General features: G+C 42.4%; 1 protein-coding gene across 1 annotated transcript; it reads left to right on the forward strand.

Moving 5' to 3' along the window:
* Positions 1-3,009: 3,009 nt before the first annotated feature.
* On the forward strand, positions 3,010-13,524 carry LOC146798572 (transmembrane protein 272-like). The gene is made up of 5 exons (XM_085627988.1): positions 3,010-3,120; positions 3,550-3,595; positions 6,596-6,658; positions 8,882-9,061; positions 11,711-13,524. Exons 1-5 carry the CDS (start codon positions 3,088-3,090, stop codon positions 11,929-11,931), a joined length of 543 nt encoding a protein of 180 aa, XP_085484114.1. The 5' UTR covers positions 3,010-3,087; the 3' UTR covers positions 11,932-13,524.
* The last annotated feature ends 14,462 nt before the right edge of the window (positions 13,525-27,986 follow it).

Below are 27,986 nucleotides of genomic sequence, written 5' to 3' on the forward strand. Positions count from 1 at the left end.
CCTACACTTGGGGCTGCTCTCGGTCATGACTACCATTTGATGAAGGATTCACAGGACAATCCAGTCAATCCACACAAAAAAGAGAAGATATGGTTTGAGGGTGCTCCTGGCTCTGCAGCAGGGGGACCCTTGTTTTCAACGGTATCTGGGGGTTATTGGGGGTAGAGGTTCATGCCTGTAATGACAATAGACCATTCACAAAAGCATAATGTGAGAAATGTAAACTAATGCAGTCAAAGGAGTCAGAGTGTGAAATACGACTCGCACTAATTGTGTCAGAATGTATTACAGTGTAGCATTTCCTCACGTCTCTAATCCAGTGCATCACTTTATTTATCATGGAAGCGTCATCTTCTTCGACACACAAGGGCAACTTGGCATACCAGTTATATATAACATACAACTGTGGTAAAAAGCGTTATGGTTAGTATTAGACAATAGACAATTGGACACTAGGGTGAGGCAGTATAGGTGTAGGAGTAAAATCAGGGTAAAGTAATGGAACCTGGTTATGTGAATCCTTGCAACCGTCAACCTGGCTTGTCGATGGGTTTTCACAGTGTTGGTATTTCGGCGAGGATTGTAACTCATCACCTAGGGCCTTAATCTCAGCCCTTAAAGAATTAATGACTTCCCATAGTTCTTTGATTTGGGCACAGGTGTCATCCGCTACATCTTACCATTGTGGGGGGATCAGGAAGCGCTCCGGAGTCATTTGGCGGCATATCATTAGAAACAGTTTGCAGCTACACAGTGCTGCAAGCCCAATCGCACAGCTTTACTTTAAAGAGTCAACTGACAACTTGTTCATTTTCATCATGTTTATTCCACATTATTCCAATTTAATCCAATTTAACTTTCTTAATCACGATGATGCTGACCGAAGGCCCATTTGCTTCACATGAGGCAGTTGTGCCCATCCAGGCCTCTTACCACATCACGTATGGACTCTAATTAATATTTACAGCTTAAAATCTCATTCCCAATGCATTTCGGGCTATTTTTATGCCCTTCGTCAGGGGTGCCTGTTTGAATCTAAAAATAACATAAAAACCCATGTTAATCTTCTGTTTTTCAACACTATCATGATTTCACTTGTATACATTCATCCATGGTGCAATCGATACAATCGATACATTGAACATAACACTACCCAATTCCCACTGAATGGTTTCAAAAAATAAAAAAACAAAATAGTTTCAAAAATGACAAAACAAACAATCAAACAAGGCATATCATTAGAGGCCAAAACAGAAAAATGATTAGAGCATGTAACCACAGGTTCTAGTGGAATATGAGATTTTGATGAATTAGAAGAAATACACAACAGAGAACTGCTGATAGTGGACTCGCCTGGGAATTTCTTATTGAGCTAATTGCCATGAAAGGAGACCATTTGCACTTTCCAACTTTTTAGAACTACCGGGCAATTTGTGTCCACCAGAAGCATCAGGTTGAAGGAAATGATATTCCTCCTCTACAAGATGGTCTATACCTTGTAGGGTACTGCTGTGGGATGGACAGGCTACTGCTTATTCCCTGGTTGATTCACCAGTGAGTTTTTCGGTGCTTTTCCTTTTCCCCAAAGGTCGACAGGTTAAATATCACTCTCTAGGTATTTCAACTAAATAGTCATACTACATATAACAGCCTTCCCTCCAACAACCACAAACAGTTGGCCAGGCTGCAAGCTTACGTGGGAAAACCACGAGGGGTTAATATTATTTTAAATGCCTCATACCGCTTGGCTCGGTGGAGGAGACTATTCGATGATGAGTATTGGATCTGGTCTTTGGCATACAAGGTCTCGGTCTGAAAGGACAACCAAACAGGCACCAAAAAAGTCAGTAGATATATGTTCGTAAGAGTTGACATTATTTAGAATGGGGATTTGCAATTCGGCCACAAGACCAAGGGGGGTGGCCTGCCCCTCCTCTTCGTGGCAGAGGCAGGGTTCCCCGAAAACGTTAATTCGATTGTCATGGTGATTTCCTGTCTGCAAGTCTGCAAACAAAATGCTACTAAATATTATTAGGTAAAAAATGGACATAGTGGTTTGGTAGGTGGGTTGACATTCATAGCAAAATAAACAGAGAAATTATGAAAAGATTAAAATAAGGGAAAGACACAGAGAGGGTGGAATAAAAAGGTGAGCATGAGAAAGAATAGTAAGAAAGAACAAAATAAGGATGAGAGACATAAACATGGGTAGATGGAATGAGAGAGGAAAGAGCTGGTGTTCAAAGGAAGGTTGCAAGAAAGGAAGTAAATGTTGAAAGATATAATGAAGAAAAGGTGAAAAGTAGGATGGAAGGGTGAAAGACTGAATGGATGGAAGCATGAAAGATTGGGTAGATGGAAGGACACAAGGATAGATGGAAGAGTGAAAAGATCAACATATAAAAGGGGAAATGGGAATGTTGAAGAATGGGCAGATGGGAAAGATTGTAAGGAACGATGGTGAAAGGAAGGAAGGCAGGATGGATGGATGGATGGATGGATGATTGGATTAATATATAAATGGGGAAAGCATGAATTGATGAATTGACGGAAGGAGCATAAGGTAAACAAAATTCTCCTAAGGGCAGGTTTACTCACTTGGCATGCTGGTTGTGATCAGAGTTATGGTTAAAGTGGAGGTATTTTCATTTTCTACCTCCTCCCTGGAACCTACCTCCACAATATTTTGGCAGTAGATGTTTTTTGTTACAACATTCTTGCAGCATGATATTTCTTTGGTCGATATTCTGACATACAAGTGAAAGGAAAAGTGAGCAAGAAAAGTAAAGCAAGCTAATGAGTGACAGAAAGAGGCAGCATAAAACAGGGAAAGAAGCACTGACAACAAAGAAAACTAGTTCAAGGCAGTCAGGAGTGAGGTGGCAAGGGAGAAAAATAGAAAGAAAGAGTGGAATTGAGATGAACAAAATATGTCAAACAAAGTTCTGCATTTGGGATTATCAAACTAATTAATCCAAACTGTTCTGCAGGTCGGCCAACAAGAAGAACGGCCAATCATCGGCTCATAAGGACATCCTTGGTGTGCCGTGGGACTGAATACGAAGAAAACCAACAAGCAACAGAGTCATGGCCCAAGACAGAGTGCACCAGGACTGCCAGGTAAATAGACAGATGTAAAAAACATAGAAACATAAAAAAATATCAATATGGAATCAATAAGGGCTTCTACTATATTTGAAAGAGAAGATTGGAAGTTTGGTTCGCTTTCACTTCTACAACATTCTTTCTTGGATGTGCAAGCACATATGCAATGCTCACAAATGCTACTATGAAACACAAAGAGGACCTGTGGTACAGCATGAGCACACACACATCTCTCAATGGAAAATTCAACTCATTCTTTACTGTCTTTTTTAATTAGCATTTGTATAGTGCACCATTATTGAGGCTTCGTAGCGCATTTCATGGTTAAAGGCAGCATCCAGGCACGCCTACCACAGCTCCCTGCTGGTACAAAGCAGACCCAAAGCTGCTCAATGCCCAGCTTGAACTCAGTTCTAATGCAATCACTGTCTTATGTCTGCACAGGACACATCAGTCAAGAGTTGCTGTTGCTATGCCACTCAGTGTTTCAGTGAGTATTTGGTTATTTTACTGCATTTGAGTTAACTAAGTTTATCATTTTATTCTGGGACTTTCTTGGTGTTGGAGAGTTCTTGGTGTTTGATGGTTGCGTTCCTCTGGAAATGAAAATCATTTTATTCAGAAAAATAAGTTTCCAGTCACTGCTTTTCTCACAAATTCACATGAATTAGTTACACCTTTATGCCTAGTCACTGCTGAGCTTTTCCATGAATGGATCACCGATGGAGACTTCACCCTCATCTCCATTCATGCCTTGACATACCATCCGGCACAAACATCTTCACAGATGGCAGGTCATTGCAGTCTCCAGGTCCCTGTGGTTTGGAGACCTGGAGTCGTATTACAAAAGTGCCTTAGGGGTGCAAAGGGCATGTGTGGCAGCTTTGTGCACCCGCGAGACACTTTGGTATTACAGAAGAGCCCTCAGATGCTTCTATGGCCCAGTCTGTATTACAGAGGGTGTTTCCTCATTTGCACACAGGCGTGAGCCCATGCATTTTGCCTCTGCGCCTGCGCCCTATTTTGGATGCAGACATGACTTCAGGAGGCGCCTGCTAAAGGCAGCCTTCTAGAGGGGAGAAAGGGGGTCCCATGGACCTCACAGATATCCCCTTGTGGGCGGGTGCAGTCACTCACTGCATCAGTGGCGTAACGAAAGTTGAAGGGGCCCCCCTGCAAGGTACACAGAGGGGCCCCCACTCCGGATTTAATCTGGAGCTCTCCAGCGTGAGTACAGTGCTGAGGGGGCCCCGTGCAGCTAGGGGCCCCTCTGCACTGCGGGGGATGTGGGGGCCTGTGTTACGCCCCTGCACTGCATCCACCTGCAAGGGGATTTCTCACCCCTCTTGAAAGTGCAAGCAGGTGCCACCTGCACAGTGAAACACAGAGCAGCTTTGAAACAACTGTGCCGTATTTATCTGGAATGCGCTGTCCCCAGGGCAGCACTGGTTCGCGGCTGCCCTAGGGGCAGAGCATTCATGGTAATATTGCCCTCTTTCCCTGTTTGCACACGGCGCAACTATTTAAAGGTGCACCATTGCACAAAGAGGGAAAGCCACCATATTTGTTACACGGCTCCAGATGTACTATGGGCTGAATCGCAGGCCAGTTGGTGTTTGTACACACCGAACACCTTGTTACCATACCTTCCTTTTCGACTGTGATAGAGATATTACTCTTGAGCACAAAATGAACATTCAGTAGGATTTGCAGAATCCTGTCCTATTAACATCAATGATGCAGGTTTCTGTCTGCGAATGGTGCAGAATGGTAGGGACGGAGGACTGCAAGGGGCAGCGGACCTCATCCCTGCCTTTGCATTCTTAAACAACATTTTATTTTATCATTCCACTTCCTGTGCTTTATAGGAACAGGAACTCCAATAAAAAATAGAATACGCATTTGGCAAATGCCTCGCTGGGTGCATGCAGCAGTACTTTGGAACTCTGGCGGATCCCCATTCCCAATAGCCCACATTTGCAAATTGGAAGCTGTCCCTCAGACGCTACTTCTTCTTATGAGAATGGATACCACAGCGTTGGGTGTTAGTATTCAATCAATGATTTACAGCAGTTATTTGTTGAAGCTGTGGCCTGGAAAGAAGGTCGTTTTCAGCTGGTTAGCTAGATTTGCTTGAATAGATCACTTACTAAATGATATAAAACGTTTTGAACGTAATGCAGAATGGGGTTGGGAGCTACAGAGGAGCCCTGAAGATAGGGATGATGTGGTCACACTGAGGCAGGTGGCTGTATGGAGAATGGCCTTCTTGGGGTGATGGAGGAGTCCACTATGGGCCAGATGTACAAACATTGGGAATATTAATTTCCTAATTGCGATTTCCTGCAAATCGCAATTATTAGATCACTATTCCTAAGGTACGAAACTTTTTGAGTTTCAATTAGCGATTCCTAATGGGTCGTAAATTGACCTACCTCATAAATATTCATGAGATAGGTCGCAGTTTGCGACCCATTAGGAATCATAGCTATCACAGGGATGGTGGCCTGCTAGGGTCCGCAGACCACCTTGTCTGTGATTGCTTTTGATTAAAGCAACACTTTTTACTTTAAAATGCAGCCGTTTAACTTTCATGAAAAACTGAATGTTTAAAAAGAAAAAAATGAAATGCTTAAAAGTACATTTTTAAGAGTAGGCAGTGGTCTTTGGGACCACTGCCCACTCTTAAAAAATATTTGTGTTACATTCTCAAAGGGAAAGTGGTCCCATGGTATTCATTCCTATTTTGAATGGGTTACCACCAACTTTGAATTGGTGGTACAATATTTACGTTTTGTGAACAAAATTTGGTCCCAAAATATTAATACATACCACTGGGAATCACTGTTTGGAAGGGATGCCCTAAACACTCCCCTTCCAAATGCCAAATCGCAGAACAATCTTGCGATTCAGTAACAACTTTGAGGGATCTGAGGTTTCCTTCGATATATTCTTAGAACGAAAGGCACATATTGAGTCGGATGCTTGCCTTTAGAGCGCACACAGGTAATGAAACCTAGAGTGAAACGCGTGCTGGCAAAAAAGATTTTACATGAGTTCTTAACTTACAAAGTAGAGTAACAGTATGGCATGAACTTATTTTGCAATTGGAAATTATAATTTACTGCTTAAAATAGGAAAGAACAATAAATATGCAAAAAATATGTTTGAAATGAACTAAAAATAAAAATCACTTGCTCTGTGATTTGAAACATGTTTCGCCGAGAACTACAAGAAGTAAAGGGCTGAGAATTATAAGACAGGAAGAGATGAGAATTATAGAAATAAGAGGGGTCCGATCGCCCTTTAAATCAGCTCTGTTTTTGATGCTAACCTGTTGTTGGCGAGAAGGTGAGGTGGTTAGGGACGGAACGTTTAATTTGAATGTTGGTTTTTGTTTACTTAACTTTTCTAAATAGCTTCTACCTTTAGTATCACAGATGAGTAGCAGTAGGCATTTCAGAGATTGATATGTTTTCTTCTTTTTCAGAATGGCTTCTTGGTCTAATGTCACTTGTTTGGATAGCACTGAGCATCGCTGAGATTGTCATTGGTAAGATCAAAGGATCTCATTGCCTCTTTGTACTCCTTCGTCTCCCCTCTACCCTGACATATGCATCCCTTTTTCTATCCTCTTTTCATCCCTTTTTCCAGTTCACCTCATGGGATTAGGAGATACCACCCCTGGAAAGTTTTTTTATGCTGAATGGATACATACTTATAACCCGTTGACTAGTAATGCCTTATTTGGTGTACGTCATGCGATTTGGGATCTACCTCATTAACGAGGACGTGGTTGATCTTTGTGCATCTCTTTTATGAAAGATTTTGTTAGTACTCGAGCAGAACTGCTGTGACACTTTGGTTTGTGGTAGATCATTAAGTCCATACTACACCCCACCAAGGGGTTGTCTCCGGCAACAGGCCCACCTCAACCTCTCCACTCAACTAAGGCATCCTTAATTTCACCCTATAAAGTAGCTATCTCTGGAATGTTGGCCATTTGCAATGTTTTCAAACTCAATAAATACAAGTAAAGTAGTCTCAGTTGGAAACAGGCCCAAACAACATCTCTGGATAGTTCTTTTTTAAAATACCTCTTTAGGCCAAAACCCTAATGCTACTCGCCCTTCTGCACTTTTTTTTCTTTTGGAAGAACAGAACTGCAAGCACCAAAATTCACTGAGACAAATGTCTGAGTAGCCGGAAGGGACTCAAATGTTTCCCCACAGTCTAAAGAGAGCTGTCATAGTGAATTAATTGAGTGTCTCTTAAAAACAGTTCTCAACTCTCCGACTGTAATCCAAGGGCAAGAGGTTGAGGGAACCTCTGCCAATATTCAGGATGTGACTCACCTCACGAAATTATTGCAGGTAACTCATCGGAAAGGAATCACATTGGTTTCTGTGTTTAGATTCAACCAACCTAAGCATACACTCTACAATTTTCATAGGATAGGATTTCCTTAACATTCTTGCTATGACACTGCTGAGAAGCATGAGCTCTTTCATGTCACATTTTTGTGAGAGCTCTGAGGTGTGACTGCAGGTGTTATATAATGCCTCACAACTTACAATTGAGTCAGTAGTATAAGTCATGGATCGTCACGTGATCCCAAAATGATCCGATGAGTTATAAGGAAAGCATGTAAAATACAATTAAAATAATAGATTGAAAGAGTTAGCTAGACCATGAAACTGAGCGGTAGGAAGAGAGAGTGAGAATGTAAATGGGAGAAGGAGAGAGTGAGAGACAGGTAGAGAAAGAAAGAGAAAGAGAGGGTCCAATAGAAATGATTGATTGGAAGAGGGCTAGAATGAGAGGAAAAGAACAAAGCAAAGGTGGGGATGAGGATTGGAGAAAGGGAGGTGAAAAGAAGGAGAAAAATAAGGTGACAAGGCACAGGTGGTTTAAAAAGAAAACCAGAGTCAAGTCAGGAGGTATGTTAAATCATTTGTTTTTGAGCTAAACTGCTTTAGGCCCCCATTTCAAGTTCATGGCTAAATTCTGATCTCTGTGTAAAGTAAGGGATTCTGAGTTGTGTGATAAACATACCCTCACAGTTTTACCTATTGGAATAAATTAAGGAAAATGCCTTTAGAAATGCCAAATTATGTGGAATTGTGTGTGCATACAAAACAGTGATGAATGGAATGCTTGAATTATTCTCAGCCACTGGTAATCACTCAGGCCGCATCCCAATCCATCGTTATTTGGCACACAATGACGACTCAGTTTGGACCCAGCTTTACGCAAATCAACCTCGACCCTGCTCCAATAGGAACAGTCCAGCCCGAACTGCCAAGCCAGGTCCTTCCTGAACCGAAACACACACAAACCAGAATTTGGTGTGCTACCATAATAATTGTACATGTTATGTCTCAGTTGCAAGATGAAAACAAGTAGAGGAGGCGTTTACCATAACTGGGGTAGTAAATACCGCATCCTAGGGTAATGTCATTACCAAGTGCCTTCACTGACCTAACTTGTAATGAGGTCCATAGTCTTTCAAGAACAAACCACACAACTGCAAATCCCAGCATGTGCTTAGTGTCCTGGAGATCTGAAGCCATACTGTCTGCATTCTATACATTTTAATAAGACTAGTTCCTCCTATCAGGCGAGTCTGGAGTATCTGGCAACGTGTTATTTACTGGTAGAAGATCAAACTAAATATCAGCCACCCTACTGAAGATTTCTTTGGCAATTTTTCATTGCTCTGTAATGCAACACCTAATGTAGTTATTTCTCTGATCTGTTGTTTTCATACTTACAGGTTCTGTTTATCTACATGAATGCCCAGCACAACGCTTCATCCCTATCTACCTCATCGTCAATGGCGTCACCATCATCGTCATGTCCCTCCTCTCTATTGTGGCTGGACTGAGGCCAAATAAGCTCATCTATGGCATCCTTGCGCTGTTGAGCCTCTTTTGGTTTGCTTGGCTTATCACAGGTAATACCTTTACTTATGTCGTACAGTTCAAGGGAAAGTTATCATCAACAATTGCAGTCCATTTGCAAGATAATTTATAAACACAAATTGCCATCCATAAGATGGTGGATGAAGAAAGGGCTTTAAAATGAAAGCACACAGCACAACAAGCCAGTTACAAGTTAGTGAATGAGCATGAAGTGGTGGGTATATTGATTATCAGTCTCAGTATACTTACAGATAAAGTGACCTGATAGGCTCCTGTTTCTTAATGGCTAGTTGTACAATTTATTAACATTACCACAGAAAAAACCCACCAGGATTTTAATTTTTGGGCAAGGTAAGAAAAGTGATACATTCTATTTCTGAGTAAAAAACTCAGATTCATTGTGTACTTTTTATTTAAGAGCACTTAAAGTGGTTGCTAAAATTGGGCTGGATGTAATTTTTTGAAGCATTGTTTAAAATATGATATATTTGTCCGAAGTCAAATTTCCCGTGTCAGCTTGTTCCATAAATTGATTCTAAATACCTATATTTTCCTGCCTCCAGATCTCTTATTTTTTATATTTTATTGGCGATATTTGTATTGGGTTGATGTAGCCCCAGAGGTTATCACAGCGCTTTACATGGGCAGATATTTTGTACTGACAGATGCAGCTTTAAAAAAAGGTCTGGTTTACCTACAAATTGGGTGTGGACAGGTAAAATCCATGTGAGAAAAATCATTGACATCTTCATAAACTGATAGGAGGTGTTGTGGATTGGCCAGGAGAGGACTTTGGGTAGGGAGAGAAGTAAATGGAGAAGGCGAAGAGTTTCAGTTCTTTCGTGGAGACAAGGGCAGTGGAGTTTGACACCTGTCTGTTTCTCGAATCTTGAAACCCTCAATCAGTTATTATTCATTGGTCTATAAAGGGAGACAGGCACATATTCATTTACCCCTTTGACTAGAATGGATGAACCCAGCATCAATCACAACTCAAACATAAGCACAAGACATGTAGGGCCCGATTCACAGAACTAACTTAAGACAAAATCCTGAACTTACTACCATTTTGGTATTCACAGAAGGCACTTACTCATTTTGGTATTCACAGAAGGCACTTACTCATTTCGGTATTCACAGAAGTTAGGAGTCCTAACTTTAGGACTCCTAAATGCCTTCTGTGAATACCGAAAGTCTTAAAGTTAGGATTTTTCTCAGTTTAGGAGTAGTAAAGTTAGGACTCCTAACTTTAGGACTCCTAAACTGAGAAAAATCCTAACTTTAAGACTTTTGGTATTCACAGAAAGCATTTAGGAGTCCTAAAATTTGGAGTCCTAACTTTACTACTCCTAAACTGAGAAAAATCCTAACTTTAAGACTTTCGGTATTCACAGAAGGCATTTAGGAGTCCTAAAGTTAGGACTCCTAACTTCTTTGAATAACGAAATGATTAAGTACCTTCTGTGAATACCAAAATGAGTAAGTGCCTTCTGTGAATACCAAAACGGTAGTAAGTTTAGGATTTTGTATTAAGTTAGTTCTGTGAATCGGGCCCGAAGTTTCTCTGCAGTTCCTTGCTGTGGGTGGGCCAGATTTTGCGCAGGGGTCGGAATTCCGAGTTGTATGGAGTTTACATCACCCACTAATTACCAGGGGCAATATAGTCCACACCGTTCATGAAATTTTGGCGAGACAGAATTGACAGATTTAACAGTAGAAAAGTACATTATTTATTATGAGATGCAGATTGTAGTGTGTTAAGCAAGAAGGCCAACGTGATCTACTGAACTAGAGTGGGTTTGTTTTCTTAAAACAATTGGACCAGGTCTATACCATACTGGCTGAACCTTCCAAGCAGCTTTTCCAGCACGGAAATGAAAATTATATTCTAAGAGGTAAACTGGAGTTTACCATCAGTTGTAGGCGGAGCTCGACGATAAAGGGAAAAAATATGTATCCTACTCAAAAAGTATTTCAAACGGAGCCTTACCATACTCACCTCTGATAAAAAGCCATTTTAACATAAAAAATAACCTTAGAGTTTCGAACTTTTATCAGTGGGGTCAGAGATGGCCCCAGTGAGTGAAAACACCTGAAGAAGGGACTTCGGAGAGATTTTCTTTAATCTGCGCCACATCTCACTCAGTACCGCTAAGGTGCAACCAGTTTTACTGTAGCCATCCCATAACTGCTTCCTGGGACTTCCTGATTGCGAATAATTTCTCCTCCAAAAAGGTTAATCTGTCTAAATGCATCCTCATGCTTTCTGTTTTTTCCATGGTAAATATTTAAAGTGAAAATGTACACGTATATACTGTGATATTTAATGTTATGGTCTTCTAATCCCCCCTCCCCCGTGCATTAGAGGGCTTTGGTCAAATTGTTTCATGTAAATTGAATATACAGTGTCTTCAAGCTTATATTATATAACTGCTTAACTGTAAGATTCATAATGTTATCATTGATATCAATGTACCTTCAGGGGATTACATTTTAAGCCAAGAAAAGGGAGTTATCCACATAACTAGAGTTTTAAGTGACACATGGTGGCTGTTGCACTCATGGGTTTTGTGGAAAAAATGTAGGATTATTTTAAAGATTGATTTACACAACAGATGGGTCAGCAAGGATCCGAGATCAGTGTGGGTGATATGCTAAATCTCAGTTTTTTCACCCAACAGGGAGCGTCTGGACTTTCCCGCTGTACCCCAACTACACGAACTGCAACAGAACTGTCTACCTATTTACGTTCTCCATCTTGATCATCCAGTGGATCGTCCTGGCCCTGTCTCTCCCCGCGATCATTGTCAAACTTTTCTCCTCTTTCCTCGCTTGTTCTTCTTGTTCCTCTTGCTGTCTTTGTTCTCAGTGCTCCTCTTGCGTTTCCTGTGTTACTAAATGATGAACCTTAGGCCCCAAAATCCTTACATTTTGTCAGAAAACTTGCAGTTCCTTCGACTATTTGCACAACATTGACTCAAGAAATTGGTTATTTTGTAAATTCATAATTGCTAATAGATGGTTTTTGTTGCACTGTCAATTAGGGACCACCTTTCCTCCTGACTGACACATCATCTAGACACCAGGATGATGGCCCAACACTATTATTATTAGGCACGTCGTTTAACAATAAGGACCACATGTTAACCAAAGGTGTAGTGTATCCTGATTTTGCACAAAGGCTGGACACATGAAGGGGTCAAAGGTAAAACTTGGCAATGAGAGAGGGTCACTGACAAGCGGCCCATGTATTTCGCCAACGGAAAACATAGCATGATCTCAGCCGCGGCCCGTGGAGGTAAGAGCAGTGGGGCGTTGGGGCCGAGTGGGGGAGAAGAGGTATTTTGAAAGATGAAGACGATGAGAAAATAATTTTTTAATTTTCCCTCTTGGTCGGGAACTTAATTTGATACAGAAACATAATAAAATAGCTCAGTAAATAAGAGGCAGAATCCGTGGTATTAGAGGTTCGGAATGGGCTTTATTCCAATGGTCGATTATAATCGGTTGCTCCAAGTTCCATCACCACGAAGGTTCAGGAAGTGAAGTACATACGTTATTGACAATCAATTACTTTTATACAATAGGCATTACAGTGAGGCCAATGCAAGAGGCGTAACAATTGATAGCAAAGATAACATTTCACATGTGTAGCAAAAATAGGCGTAACTGGGAGTGATTTAAAGAACGTCATCAGATGTGATGTCATAAGAGGGCGGTTACATGAAAGAATTTCGCAATGTCAGCAGAAATACTTGACAGAAATGCGCGCGCAGCAGCATGACGTGTGATTGACGTGCAACTAGGGGGTGAAGGGGACTTGACATTTAACTCTACATGTGGCGACAGATGTCTGGAGGGTCAAGTCAACCTAATCCCAAATCATATCTAACATCCTATGTTTAAAGAACTATGTTATCCAAAAGAGAGGTCTCTCAGAGTAGAATCTTATTCTATACTGACTATACTGAATGTTAGTGCGTGTACAAGCGTCTAAGTGTCTACACTAGATGCGAGGGCAGGAGTCTTCCATAGTAACAGGGCTATGAATTACTTGCATGAAGACAGAGAAGCCGGGCCTTTGCTCGGTAGCTGGCAGAATGTTTACTTAAACTACTAGACAGGAATGCATTGAGCAGGAAGCGGAGCAGATAATTTTCGAAGGTGAAATACAGTTCTTGGCAGGCAGCAAGCTGATGTCGGGCATCGTGAGCCGCGCAGAGGATGAGACAAAGTTCATGGTCACAGATGCAGGCTCGGACTGGAGCTTCAGAGACAGAAAGCAAGGAAAGCTTGATGACAGAATCAGGGCCTACTTGCCTGGACTGAAAAAATGGCATAAGTGAACCATATAAAGGCGGTGGCCTTTTGTACTTAGGAATGGAATATCCGGCCTATTCATGGCGGATCTGAAAGAGGACATGTTAACGGTGGACGCACATGTATTTGCGTCTTCATAACTGGAACTGGAGGGAACATACATGTACTTGTAACATGTACATAGAACCGTTGGGGTCCAAGATAGGGGACATAACTGACCAGAAAAATCCATATTTCCACATTCCCTCCTTGTCCCCTACTTGCCCGTCAAGAGATATCAATCTTCATTAATCCATTGATCTGTTCATATAGCATCATTTGTTCTTCTTTCTTCTTCCGGGATCTTGAATGAAAATCTTGATGTGGAATGCACGATGTGGCACACAGACCACAAATCGCTGGTCCACATTGCAGGCATAAGCAGCAACTGAATAGTATGAGAAGGCCAATACCTAGGAAGGATAGGACCTTCCATCCAAAGGTAGATAATACACTCCAAAACCAACCGGACCAAGTCCAGGTGCCTGGGTTCTGGTGTATCTGGCTTACAATCTTATGAAGGCGGGTTATAGCTTTATATACAGATGGCGAATTTTCTGGTATGAATATGCAACAGCTGGATCCGATGACCCTACAAGCTCCGCCCCTATCGGCCAGGATGACGTCAAGGACAAGACGATTTTGAAGCACAACAATCCGCATGGCAGACTGCTCTTCTGTTAAATTGCCTAGGGCGGAAATAGTTTCGTTCACTACTGCTTCAAGGGTTCTGGTTAATCTACGTATCAGCTTACTATTAGTAACGGTACCTATATAGGGAAAGAGACCTTTATTGAAATCTGTGTATTTTTCCCATGCTGTTTCAGTGTAGTCGACTATTGGGAGATCTCTCCTTTCTCTATTGTGTACTAAACGAGTATTTCTGTGATAATCAGGAGGAGCTAGAAAAACAGGTGGCAAAAGGAATCCAATGTAGCAGGTACCATCCCAATCTAGAGGCAAACGTACATATGCCGTCTGACCACATATAAAATAGGAATGGCGGGAAGCTCTAAATGTCGACTTGCCTTGATCACTGAATTCTATTACAGTGGTGCATCTACTATGGCCCATATGTATGGAACCATTCTTTCTTACACATAGTTCACCTTTTACTGGAAATATTGACATAGCGGGCAAAATTGGAGTAGCTTCGGATTCGACATTTAGGATCATAAGATTAAGCGTAAAATTACCTAATCCATATACTTCATTTTCTAGATCAGTTCCTGTTCTTTTGGGAAGTCCCTCCTTGTTGGGGTGGCAGACTTTAAGTAAAACTAAGTTCAGATTTCCCCATACCCAGTTGTCTTGATAAACTGCAGAATTTGAATCTAAGGAATTGATTAAGCTAAACCATGCTCCACAGGAGCCATTGTGTGTGAACGGGTATGGAAAAAGAGGTAGAATTCCTTTATAGTTCTGATAGGGAGGGAGTCGGCCACATATCCAACAATTTGTAGCATTGCTAACCTGATGGGAATGATGTAACATACTAATAAAAGTGTTATTGCGCAGCGCAAATCTGTATGACGATTCAAACGGAGGTAATTCACTAAAAGAATGTTCAGCAGTAACATTGTAAACATGTCTAGAAATAGGATAATATATGTGCAACAATATACTTGTAGTAATTAAAAAAAGACTTAAGAAAAACAAAATTATTAATGTCACTATGCAATAACTACGCAGTGATTTACAGTACGCCTGTCGTTTCAACATTTTTCGGGTGTTTTCTCTATTCAGGTCCAAGGGATACATGTCAGAGACAATTCAACCGCTTCACCTTGGAGAGGACTTAAACAATCAAATTGCTCGACTGATTGGACCTGAGTTTCAGTTTATAATGTTCAGAATTACTTCTTTCAACAAGAGGAAGTTTTGAGTCAATGGGTGAAGACACACGAGGTGTGGTATTCACATCTGCTGGTAGTCCATGAAATTTCTTGATATGACTTGAATGAATCCAGCCTTTCCTGCCTTCGATCTTCACGGCTGTCCTCGTCGTTAATAACACGAGCTGAGGCGACCTCCACCTAGGATCCAGCTGAGTCTTTCGATCAAAGTTCCTAACTAAAACGAGATCCCCCGGAATTACGTCATGGGGTTTCACTTCAGTGTTGTCAGGAAAAGCTGCAGCTACCTGTGAACGACAAGATTGTAGTGCAGACATCAAGGAAGCCAAATAATCTGTCAGCATATTACAGTCAATATCAGTTATTTTACGTGGTATAGGCGTCCCCCACATATTTGGTGGTCTGCCGAAGATCACTTCATACGGGGATAGCCCCGTTCGAGAGTGTGCTACCATTCTCATGTAAAAGAGTGCAACTGGTAATGCTACTACCCAGTCGACACCTTTCTCCCTGCATACTTTGGACAATCTGATTTTCAAAGTTTGATTATGTCGTTCCACGAGACCTGCTGCCTCGGGGTGTCGGACACAATGAAACTTCCACTGATATCCTAGCAAAAGTGAAACGTGTTTCATTAATTCGGAGGAGAACGGCTGGCCGTTATCTGAGTGAACAACACGTGGTAAACCGTATCGTGGGAAGAATTCTCGAACCAACTGTTTGGCAGTAGTCAGGGCAGTGTAATCTGAAACCGGGTATGCCTCCGTCCAACGGGAAAGAGCACAAACAACTACGAGAACATATTTGAATCCTCGACATCGTTCCATCTGGATATAATCCATCTGGAGGACTTCAAAAGGGTGATCAGGAGGCTGAAATCCACCCTGCTCTACGGGAATGCTTTTTCCTGGGTTGAACTGACAACAGATCATACAGGTACGAACTTTTTGTTTCGCTGCTGCTCGTAAATGTTTGTTGAACCAAATATGTTGAATGCTGTCTAGCATAGCTTTCTCTCCTAGATGCGCTGGACTATGGACAGTGTTAATAATGACTTGGATCATTGAATCAGGAAGGAACCACACAGATTTTTCCTTCGTCATCCATCCTTGATCTGTTTGGATCCCTCCTAACTCAGTCCATTTCCTTATTTCGTCTGGAGTAGCATGTGTCTGTATATCAATTACGTCAAGAGTAGGATCTTTAACCGTCATACAATGTGTTGGCGTCGGGACTATTGTCTTTGTCATGTCGGAAGTTTGAGTTTGAGCAGTCTGTTTAGCTGTTCTGTCAGCTAAATCATTGCCTTGAGAAATGATATCAGTAACTTTCGTATGTGCTTTGCATTTCATAATCGATATTGCAATGGGTAAATGTATTGCATCTAATAAGGCATGAATGAGGGGTCCGTGCTGAATGTGGGCACCGTGAGAAGTTAAATAACCTCTCTCTCGCCACAGCACGCCGAAGTCATGTACAACTCCGAATGCATAACGTGAATCAGTGTATATGTTGACTTTTTTATTTGTGGCTTGAATACAGGCTTGTGTCAGAGCGACGAGCTCTGCTGCTTGAGCGGACAAGGTATTTATGCAATTTGTTTCAATAATTTCAGTATCTGTTGTGACTGCGTAAGCGGCCACTAACTCTCCTGTACTTGTTCTCATACATGAACCATCTACATACAACGTCAGGTCTGGGTCTGACAATGGGACATCTGTCAAGTCTTGTCTGGGTTTCGTCGTGATTGTAATAACATCACTACAGTCATGAGCTAGTGGGTCTGTTCCATTTACAGGTAAAAGTGTGGCAGGATTCAATGTGTTACAACGTCTGATTTCTATATGTGGCTGAAACAGTGTTAACTCGTACCCTGTAAGTCGCGCTATCGTCAAGTGTTGTGTTTGCGTTCTATTCACAAGAACCTCTACTGCATGTGGTACTTGTACTGTCAATGGATGTCCTAACACTATGGCATCGCTTTGTCTGATTGCTAAAGCTGTCGCTGCCACTGATTTCAGGCACGCAGGCAGAGCCTGAGCTACGGGATCTAATGTACTAGAAAAATAAGCACACGGTTTGTGTGATCCTGCTTGTTCCTGTGTGAGTACTGACAAGGCAGTACCTTCTCGTTCTGTAACAAAAAGTGTAAAATGTTTTCTGTAACATGGTGTTGCTAAAACCGGTGCTTGACATAAGGCTGTCTTTAAGCTTTCAAAAGCTTGTGTATGTTCCTGAGTCCAAGGGAGGACAGTCGATGTGGCTGCCTCCTGTGTTGTCAACTGAATGAGTGGTTTTGCTAGAAATGCATACTGAGGGATCCACTGTCTACAATATGAAGTAAGGCCTATGAACGCCCGCACCTCCTTTTGTGTCTTGGGTATTGGCATGTTAGCTATTAACTGAATGCGGTCGGGTGTAAGCTGCCTTCCCTCCTTGGACAGCGAGTGACCAAGGTAAATAACTCGCTGGACACAGAATTGCAGCTTAGAAGGAGACACCTTGTGCCCTTTTTCGGCTAGAAATTGTAAAACCGTCAGTGATGCTTTCTCACATTCGGGTTCGCTTCTCGCGGTGATCAGCAGATCATCGACATATTGAAGCAAAGCAGTGTTAACTGGCATGTAGATACTGTCGAGTTCTCGTTTCAGTGCTTGGCTATAGATGCTGGGGCTTTCTGTAAATCCTTGAGGTGCGCGTGAGAATTTAAAGCTACGTCCATTTAAACTAAATCCGAACAAATATTGGCTTTCCGGATCTATTGGGACGCTGAAAAATGCATTCTTGAGATCAATTACAGTAAAGAATGTTGCTTCGGAATCAATAGCTGTCAGTAATGAAGAGATGTCTGGAACTACGGGGTATTGTGGTACAATACATTTATTTAATTCGCGCAGATCAATAACCAATCGATATACCGGCGGGGCCTTCGGATCTGTTCGTTTAAGAATCGGGATTATCGGTGAATTACATACATTGGAGTCTGTTTCCACAACCACTCCTTGGGCAATAAGTTCGTCAATGATTTGCAGTAATGCCACTACAGCATCTGGGGGTAACTTGTATTGTCGCATTCGTGGTAGTACCACTCCTGCCTTTAGTGTGACTCGATATGGTGTAATATTCATGCAACCAACATCAGTAGGGCCTTGTGCCCATAGATGTGTAGGTAAAGTCTGCAGTCGGGAATCCATGTCTCTAGACACATAATGACCTTTAAAATCACGTAAAAACAATCTTACTCCTTCCGGAGAACAACATATTATAGCTCCTAGAGCTTTCAGTGTTTTGATTCCTAACAAGTTTTCTGGACATGATTTAGTAAGCAATAAATCTGTAGTTCGGGTCAAAGGTCCTATCGTAAGTGGAAGAGGCTGTGACACTTCATTAACAATAGGTTTTCCTGAAAAACCAAGGGAAATATTCTGTGAGCCTGAGAGGGGTGCCCCTGGAACTTCACTACGTTTTATGGTTGTTCGACTTGCCCCTGTATCGAGTAAAAATTTTCTATCTTGGCCTAATAATTCACTATGTACATAAGGTCCTTCTTGGTCTACAGGGACCTCAATAAGGGGTAAGTCAACTTCCCTCTCTAGGCTGTTTCATGCATATCGTTGATAATCAGGATAGTCATACTGTGCGGTCTGGTACAGCTGTCGTGTCGTGGTTTGTGTGGCAGCAACAGGCAGCGCTGGTGCAGCTGGCACAAACTGTATAGACTGTGGTGGAGCTGGCATGGCTTGTGCATGTTGCGGAGCTCCTTGTTCATTCTGATCCTGTCTGGGTGGCCGTGGTCTTTCTTTTGTATTACCTATGGCGATATTATGTTTTAAAACTGGACAATCGTGTACGTAATGACCTGGCCTTTTACAGTAATTGCATGTCCCTTTTACAGGTCCTGTTGAATCACCGGAATGTGTCGTACCCTTTTTATGTCCTTCAGCTGGAACTGTCTGAGAGACTAGCATTTTCATTTTCGTGTCTTTCATGCGTCTCTGTTCATGTTCTTGTTCTTCTCTAATTCTATTGTAATGGTACTGTAACATTTGTAACATTTGTGATGGGGTATTACCTTGCCATGTACTCTCGAATTTTAATACTCTATTCTTCACTTGGGGCAAAGAATTTTCAACTAATTTTGTCACAAACAGATGTGGGTATGACTCGCTACTTGCTTTTATACCACTATTTATACCAAAACATTTTTCGAATCGGGCATAGAAATCACTAGTGTCTTCATCTTGCTTTTGTTTACAGGCTGAAATTGCACCCCAGTCTTCCTTTTTCGTAGTTAATAAACGTGGCAGCACCTGTACTAATAAACCTGGTAATGCTTTAGTTTTGTCCCCAAGCCCCGAACCTGGACCTCGGGCCCTTTCCTCGTTTTCTAATGCTGTCCAATCTATCTTTTGGTCTCCTACCTCCCACTCTTTTTCCTTGAGTTTTTCATAAATGCCAGCAGGCATTAATACCTTCAATATTGTCATAATGTCGGGATAGGTATACTCTCCCATGAGTAACATGTCTTTAATTTCTCGGTGGAAACCCGCTGGGTCTTTGTCATGACTGGGTACCACTTTCTTCATTTCTAACAATTCTATTTTTGATATGGGCGTATATACATATACACGTTTAAACTGATTGTCCTCGCCCCTTATTGGGTGTACTTCTCGTAAGGGATTCTGTCTGTCCATGTAATACATCGGTCTTTCCTTGATGGGCAATGAAACATGTTCTGGACATACAAAAAGAATGTACTGTCTTCTGGATTCTAGTATTTCCTTAATTAACTTAGTACCTGAACCTTTCCATCTATTCGTGAGTAATTCAGTCAATATATCAGGTAAGGGACCAGGATCTGAATGTTGGCTTTTATATAGTATAAGAAGTTGTTGAATCATATAAATCCCAGCTAAACGCTGTTCATCTGGGGTGAGGTTCAAAAATGTGTGTGCTATTGTATCATCATCATATTTTCCGGGACTGTCAATCCAATGAACGGCTGACCTGGCTAATTCTTGTTCATCCATAGAATCGAGAAAATGATAACCCCTCCGTTCTCGGAGTAATTTGTCAGCGGTTTGGAACGAATGCTCGGAGGACCTTATATTTATTATAGGTGTATGAGAATTTCTGTTATTTTCTAGACATATCGGACGTATCGGGTCAGTAAGACATCTGGTACTATTACAAGATCTTCCTCTACCTACATAGGCTATGGTTTCTGACTGTCCTGTGGGCAGTCCTGATCCTTCCTCCTCATTTTGTTCAAACTGGTCTACCGCTAATCTCTCTTCGTGTAGGCGTTCTATTTCTTTACGGATCTTTCGGCACATGGCTATTATACAGTTTTGCTTATCATGTCTCCCTTCTGATATATTCTGACTCCATCTGGTAAGAATTTGCATTGCTTCCGGGTCTACCCCCGGTCGGTCTTGATTTCTGATCACACAATTTATAAGGAAACGTAACAGTTCCCCCTGTATTTCCACTTTCTGGTATTCCATAGCTCTGTTAATACATTCTGAATCTCGCCCTGTTTGGACAAAATGGTATATATTATCTAGATGCGCAGCCATTCCTGGTAACTTCCCTAAATACACTGCGGCTCGTCTGATACGTAATGATGCCATGATCATTTCGTCCTCTTTGCCAGGCACAGGGTCATATCTACAATCTACAAGAAGTTCCTTAAGCGTACGGGCATTTATGAGTTTGGGGGTACGTGAATGTGCTGACTCTTGAAAAGTAAGTTTATTTATTCTAGGTGGCGTAGAAAAGATATTGGTAGCACCTCCGGTAGCCCCGTCTGGGGTATCGGGTGTGAAAGGATTCGTTGAACGTGATACAGCAACTATAGGTGTGGATACAGCTATAGAAGTAGCTGTAGGAACAGATGCAGAAACAGATGTGCTTGCCGGAACTTGTGTCAGAACTTGTTGCTGTAGGGATACGGGTACTGGATCTTGGCGTTGAACCTCCCTGGCAGGCGGTCTATGTGGGGCGGGATTAGCATACTCGGGAGCTGCGTCATCTAAATATGAGGAAAGAAAAACATCTTCTGCGGTTCTAGGATGCCCCTTAGAATGTACTTTTATTGGAAATAATGGGGGTGGCAAGTCTTTTGGTATCCCCGCAGTAGCCTTAGGTAATCCCTCGGCCAGAAGGGGATACATACCCTTCATAAGGGCATGTCTTTGTCTGTCTACTTGTTCTGATTTCACTCGTGCACCTTCTTCAATTAATAGATTTTCTCGGACTTCATTTGAATTCTCTTTACTCTTCTCTTCCTGTCTACGTGCTTTTTCTGTACGTCTATACGATTCTTTACGCCATAATTCAATGGCGTCTTTCTGTGATTGTCTAGCTTTCTTTTTCCATAATTCTTCCTCTACTTTCACGATGCACTCTGCATCCCAGGTCCCAGCTGCGGGCCACCTCTGACTTTCTGGTAATTCCTTAGTGTAGTCTACCCATAAATCAAGAAATAATATAGCGTCTAAGCCATGTTTATGATACATGAAGTACCCTGGAGTGTCCCTAGGAGGAATAGGAACGGCTTCTTCGAGTACCCCTTTTCTTGTCGTGATCTGTCTTAATTTCGAAAAGAGCGGCATATTGAAAACTGATCTGATACTTGATTTTGAACAAACTTAATACAGTAATCACAATAATGAACAGTCATTCACACCACAATATGCAGAACGTACTTAAAACATTTAACATTTAACATTTAACTGAGCAACAATGATGATGACGATTAAGAAAACTTAATCACTAAACATAATACTCGACTTTAACTGAATTATTCTGAATTCATATACTTGACATACTAGATATACTGCTAAACAGTACAGATACACTGCTGAAACAGTGCAGACCGGATTTGTGTACCCAAATCCGTCTTGACCGGCACAACCTATGTGCACGTCAGAACGCCTCCCCAGTAATGGTACTCACCGGGTAGCTCGGAAACGGAAGGCCTCGGAAACTGAACTGAACTTGAACCGGACTGGACTCGACTTGAACACTTCGGAAGCCGAACTTGACTTGGGACTTCGGAAACTGGTGGGCCTCTGTATACCTCGGATCTTGCACTCTCAGCTAGGCTCTGGTCGGGATACTTCGCACTTCTCACCGCCTCGTCTGGGTGTTGATCGCAGCCTCAGTCGCCCCCGCTTGACCGGAGGGAGATACAGGAAATCCTGCTGGTACGCGTTATTGTCCGTCCAGCTGTGGCAGGAGACCGGGCCTGCAACGCACCGCCGGCGCGTGAGATGAGAAAGTGTCCCTATTCGGGCGCCATTCATGTGGTAAATAATTTAATTACCGGGACTTAATTTGATACAGAAACATAATAAAATAGCTCAGTAAATAAGAGGCAGAATCCGTGGTATTAGAGGTTCGGAATGGGCTTTATTCCAATGGTCGATTATAATCGGTTGCTCCAAGTTCCATCACCACGAAGGTTCAGGAAGTGAAGTACATACGTTATTGACAATCAATTACTTTTATACAATAGGCATTACAGTGAGGCCAATGCAAGAGGCGTAACAATTGATAGCAAAGATAACATTTCACATGTGTAGCAAAAATAGGCGTAACTGGGAGTGATTTAAAGAACGTCATCAGATGTGATGTCATAAGAGGGCGGTTACATGAAAGAATTTCGCAATGTCAGCAGAAATACTTGACAGAAATGCGCGCGCAGCAGCATGACGTGTGATTGACGTGCAACTAGGGGGTGAAGGGGACTTGACATTTAACTCTACATGTGGCGACAGATGTCTGGAGGGTCAAGTCAACCTAATCCCAAATCATATCTAACATCCTATGTTTAAAGAACTATGTTATCCAAAAGAGAGGTCTCTCAGAGTAGAATCTTATTCTATACTGACTATACTGAATGTTAGTGCGTGTACAAGCGTCTAAGTGTCTACACTAGATGCGAGGGCAGGAGTCTTCCATAGTAACAGGGCTATGAATTACTTGCATGAAGACAGAGAAGCCGGGCCTTTGCTCGGTAGCTGGCAGAATGTTTACTTAAACTACTAGACAGGAATGCATTGAGCAGGAAGCGGAGCAGATAATTTTCGAAGGTGAAATACAGTTCTTGGCAGGCAGCAAGCTGATGTCGGGCATCGTGAGCCGCGCAGAGGATGAGACAAAGTTCATGGTCACAGATGCAGGCTCGGACTGGAGCTTCAGAGACAGAAAGCAAGGAAAGCTTGATGACAGAATCAGGGCCTACTTGCCTGGACTGAAAAAATGGCATAAGTGAACCATATAAAGGCGGTGGCCTTTTGTACTTAGGAATGGAATATCCGGCCTATTCATGGCGGATCTGAAAGAGGACATGTTAACGGTGGACGCACATGTATTTGCGTCTTCATAACTGGAACTGGAGGGAACATACATGTACTTGTAACATGTACATAGAACCGTTGGGGTCCAAGATAGGGGACATAACTGACCAGAAAAATCCATATTTCCACAGTTTGTCGAATCCCCCCCAACTTGGCCCAACCACCCCACCACACTTACCTGCACGGGCTGCAGCTGCATGAACTGTTTTTCCACTTAAGCAATTAACTGTATTTTGAACATCCTAGTGACACAGAACTAATAGATTTACTTGGTTTGCTGTTGATCCTTTTAGAGGGTATGTATTTCAGCAATTCGGACTGCACTCTTCCTATTGAAGGAGGGTTAATAAAAGATTTCCACCTACGGCTCACAACACAGGTTTTTTTCAGATCATTTTGATGACCCTAGACAGCCAACATTTCTGGGAATTGAGAAAATGGAGCCACACTGTTGAAATAGTGTTAGATGAAAGCGTTTGTTGGAAAGAGAAGGCGGCCGAGGTTTACTAAGGCTTCAAGCCTGTGCAAGCATCCACAAAGTGGCGCATGCTATTCACTATTCAGAGCAAAATCTATGTTCCAATGGGAAGGTGAACGTTACAGATCACACAAACTGTTGCTTGAAGGTGGCATTACTAGGGTGGATCAACGCAAGCATGCACAGGTTCTGACGCAAAGCCGGCTCTATGAAGCATGGCAAGACCAGGCTTTGCCTAGCAGAAGAAGGCTCAAGCAAGGTAAAAACTTTTTTTCTTTTTAAATCATTAAATTCCATATGGGATGCAGCGCACAACACATATCCCATGCACTGGAGCCTTCTGAGTTTGTTTACACGTAGGAATTAGTTCTGGAATGGTATGTCTCCAGCATAAACCCTATGCTAGACAGTGAACACTCACAGATGTACCATGATGCCAGTGCCTTTGAGATTTATCAGATGGAGCAACACAGGTTTAAGGCCATTCTTTGTTGATTCGAAAATAATGTGGGTGCCATGCTGCACTGGGTGAAAAATATGTAAATCCGGGCCTGCATGTGTATTTCAAATGAGAAAGGTATAAGTATAGATTTAATATTGAAATGAATGTGTCCTTGTGTGATGTAACTGGTGCTGATACCTGATACCTTCGGGTCAAGTTCGTGCTATATGAAACTTATTTTTTTTTTTTAAAGTAATGAAGTATCTCACAGGCAAATTGCTGAATGCTATAAGTTATACATTTCTGTATTTAAAACAATTGTATTTATTTTATATGAGTGATTATTTGGTGCTTCTCCTTTCAGTATATTATCATAATGTGAAAAGTCAAAATGAAAAACATTTGGGCGTCATGGAATCACAGGTGTCTAATGCCTTTGAAACAAGTTAATAACTGACAGATCTTTAGAGGAAAATTTGACTGTTAACACATTCAAAATCATATATGAAGATATGATTATTATTTGTTGTCGTTGTTATTGTGCTTCAATAAAGAAATTTGTTTGGAATCCTGGCATCCTTTAAATAATTTGCGCCTAGATATGAATGGGATGAACAAATATAATTAAAAGATTGTGTTTTACAGAAACTGTCGCATTTTTGTTCTTGAATGTTCTTTTGTGTTCTTGGACGTTATACTTCCTGAGCAGAACACTTGCTAATGTACCAGATATGCCATTGCATTTTTGGAAGTCGATCATTTTTACAAACCATTAATACATATTGTTTTAGGTAAACAGAGCATGTAAATGTACTCTCCGCTTTATAATATCACCATTTCTTACATAACCCCACTGGCCTTCAAGTGATGGAATTTCCCAAAATGTGATCAGCTTCTTAAGAATCATAGTTAATCATATGTAAATAAGGTAGACGGATTCTTTATTACATTTCCATTTGGAGTTGGAAGAATAGTTGATGATCATGCAGAGTTGCATCATCTACTGAGTTGGGCGCAAGGGGTTACAGGCGCTCATATAGAAAGTGCAAAAGTAAATATTAATCAGTCCTAAACAAATAGTATCTTAGCGGTGTGTTCAGAAAGGGGAGATGCACCCTGCTTCCCCAACCATCAATCTGAGATTGAAAATGACAATTTACACTGTTCAAAGCACACGCAATTCAGATGAAATCATAGTATAGTACACATGAGTAATGTCAAAAACAATGATATAGACTCAGTATCTTCTTTGGTGCTTTAATTCCACCCACTCCTTTTAGCCAACAACGTTTCGTTGCTTAGGGGTGTCACCCCTACGACTTCCTCAGGGCTAAAAGTAATACAAATGCCAATTTTGTAATACACGCAGAAGTTACATATTTAAAGAACACAAAGAATGCCATCTGTTTTGCCTGTGCAAGAAAACAAAAAAATAATGTGCTCCTCATGTGCACTATCTGGTAGCAAGCAATAACATATTCAGAAAATTCAAATTCAAGTCTTCAGTCCATTGACCGCTATACAGCTCAATGAAAGCATGCCCAGATTTGAAAAACATATGGTGACATATCCTTTTAAATTTTAGAAAATAGACAGATCTCGTAATGAGTAGTTGCAACGCCCCAACGGTGTTGTGATATTTAATTTTAACCATAGCTTGTGATAGTTTTAAATTACTAATCACAGTTGAGTAATACACACTCCCAAGGTATTCAAAAAAGACACAGGAGGCGTGCTTTACCTTAGAGTATCAAATAAGTTCAGATATCATGACATAAGGTGCAATGTATCATAAGCAATCTCTTAAATCAAAGATTGCAATATTTCAAGGATTAATGCCAGAGGTTGGGATTACCTCCTAAAGCATAAATTCTGCTAAGAGGCCTTGTGTCCAAAATATGTCAGTGAAATCCAAGAGCAAAGTTATAACCAATCCAAAAGGGTTGCCAATACATGCCAATATCAATCAAAAAGCTTGCCAATACATGCCAAAATTTAGAATATAATCGTCAAACATCATAAATTAACTGGTTCCCCATGCGTTCCTTTGGATATCTCTAGAATAGACCAAAGTAAGTGTTTACCACAACGCAAGTCAGTGAGTTTCAAAATCCCTTGGGAGACCGTTAAGCTCCTGTGTTTAGAACAGGTCCCTAAAGTATGGGGAAATACCTGTGTGAATCAAAAAAAATATCAATTGGGTCGTGGCCTGCAGCCGCGGAAGATGGCCACTTGCTGTGTAAGCTGCGCTAGCGGTCAGCGATCAGGCCCAAAATCCGTCATCATACGTGGGGCAGTTGAAGCGCCAGTTGGTGTCAGCCCATGTGTGAGGGAAGCGGCGAGCGGATCGGACCTGAGGCGCTCTCCCTGCGGTGCCCCGGACTGTGAAAATGGCACAAAGACGACGCTTCACTAGACGCGCCTAAAATGGCGCCAGCCTGAGATGAGAGCAGCAGCAGTCGAAGCCATCCTCCTGTGGTGGCGTATTGTGGTGCGGAGGCAGCCCCCTGCTTTGCAGATCAGCAGCGCGAGACAGCGGAGGCGCGGCAGGCTGTAAGAAGCGGAAATCTCACGTGAGCGGCGATTGATTGCGGACGCTGCGGGGCTGGGGCCCATATCGTGCGGCGCTCCTCTTCTCCAGACTGCCGGTGAGTGCGTGAGTGAGGCGGCGCACCCGGTGACTGGCCGCCGCATGACGAACACAGCACTGGCCTGTGGAACAGCGCGGACCCCCCGAGACTCTTGCCCAGACTGCTGACGGGGTTTGGTGCCAACACAATGCCATTCTAACATCAGGTGGCTGATTGCGGAACGGAGGTGGCCCCGTGCTTTGCTGATCGGTAGCGCAAGACCACGAAGGTGCGGTCGGCTGTGAGGAGCGGTGACTGCACCTGAACGGCGACTGACACAGCACACCGCGGGGGTGGGGCCCACATCCTGCGTCGCTCCTCTCCTCCAGATAGCCGGTGAGTGCGAGTGTGAAGCACCACGCCCTGTGATAGGCTGCTGCATGCCACACACAGCGCTTGTCTACAGAACAGCGCAGACCCTCTGAGTCTCTAGCCCAGACTGCTGACAGGGCTTGGTCCCCACACAATGCTACCCCACCACGGGGATGGCCGTCTGAAGACTGAGCAGGAGCCGGATCTGGCGGTGTGGTGTGGGGGAGAAGGTGGCAAGACAGACACATCGGCCAGGGGACCGCCTGGCAAACAAGCCTTACTATTCTCCTAAGTGGGACCTACAGGGGTGATCGGACCTGCGTCGTTGGATCCCTGGTACACCGGATATAGCCCACTCTTGGCCCCCTACGCCCGATCGCGGGCCATGGAAAATACAGGGACTGTGGGAGACAACAGTCTGCTGTGCCCGGACCGGACTTGGCAGCGGGCACGTCCCAAGCCATGGGCCGGAACAGACCAACTGGCCCGGGTCAGTCCAATCAAATAGACAAAT

Source organism: Triturus cristatus, chromosome 9, assembly GCF_964204655.1.
Source record: "Triturus cristatus chromosome 9, aTriCri1.1, whole genome shotgun sequence".
NCBI classification, from domain to species: domain Eukaryota; kingdom Metazoa; phylum Chordata; class Amphibia; order Caudata; family Salamandridae; genus Triturus; species Triturus cristatus.

What these genes read in the sequence shown, in the direction of transcription:
- LOC146798572 (XM_085627988.1), top strand. Translation starts at nt 3,088, where the DNA reads ATGGCCCAAGACAGAGTGCACCAGGACTGCCAG. An exon ending in GAGTGCACCAGGACTGCCAG is followed by an intron (nt 3,121 to 3,549) that starts GTAAATAGACAG and finishes ATGTCTGCACAG; the next exon opens with GACACATCAGTCAAGAGTTG. An exon ending in CTATGCCACTCAGTGTTTCA is followed by an intron (nt 3,596 to 6,595) that starts GTGAGTATTTGG and finishes CTTCTTTTTCAG; the next exon opens with AATGGCTTCTTGGTCTAATG.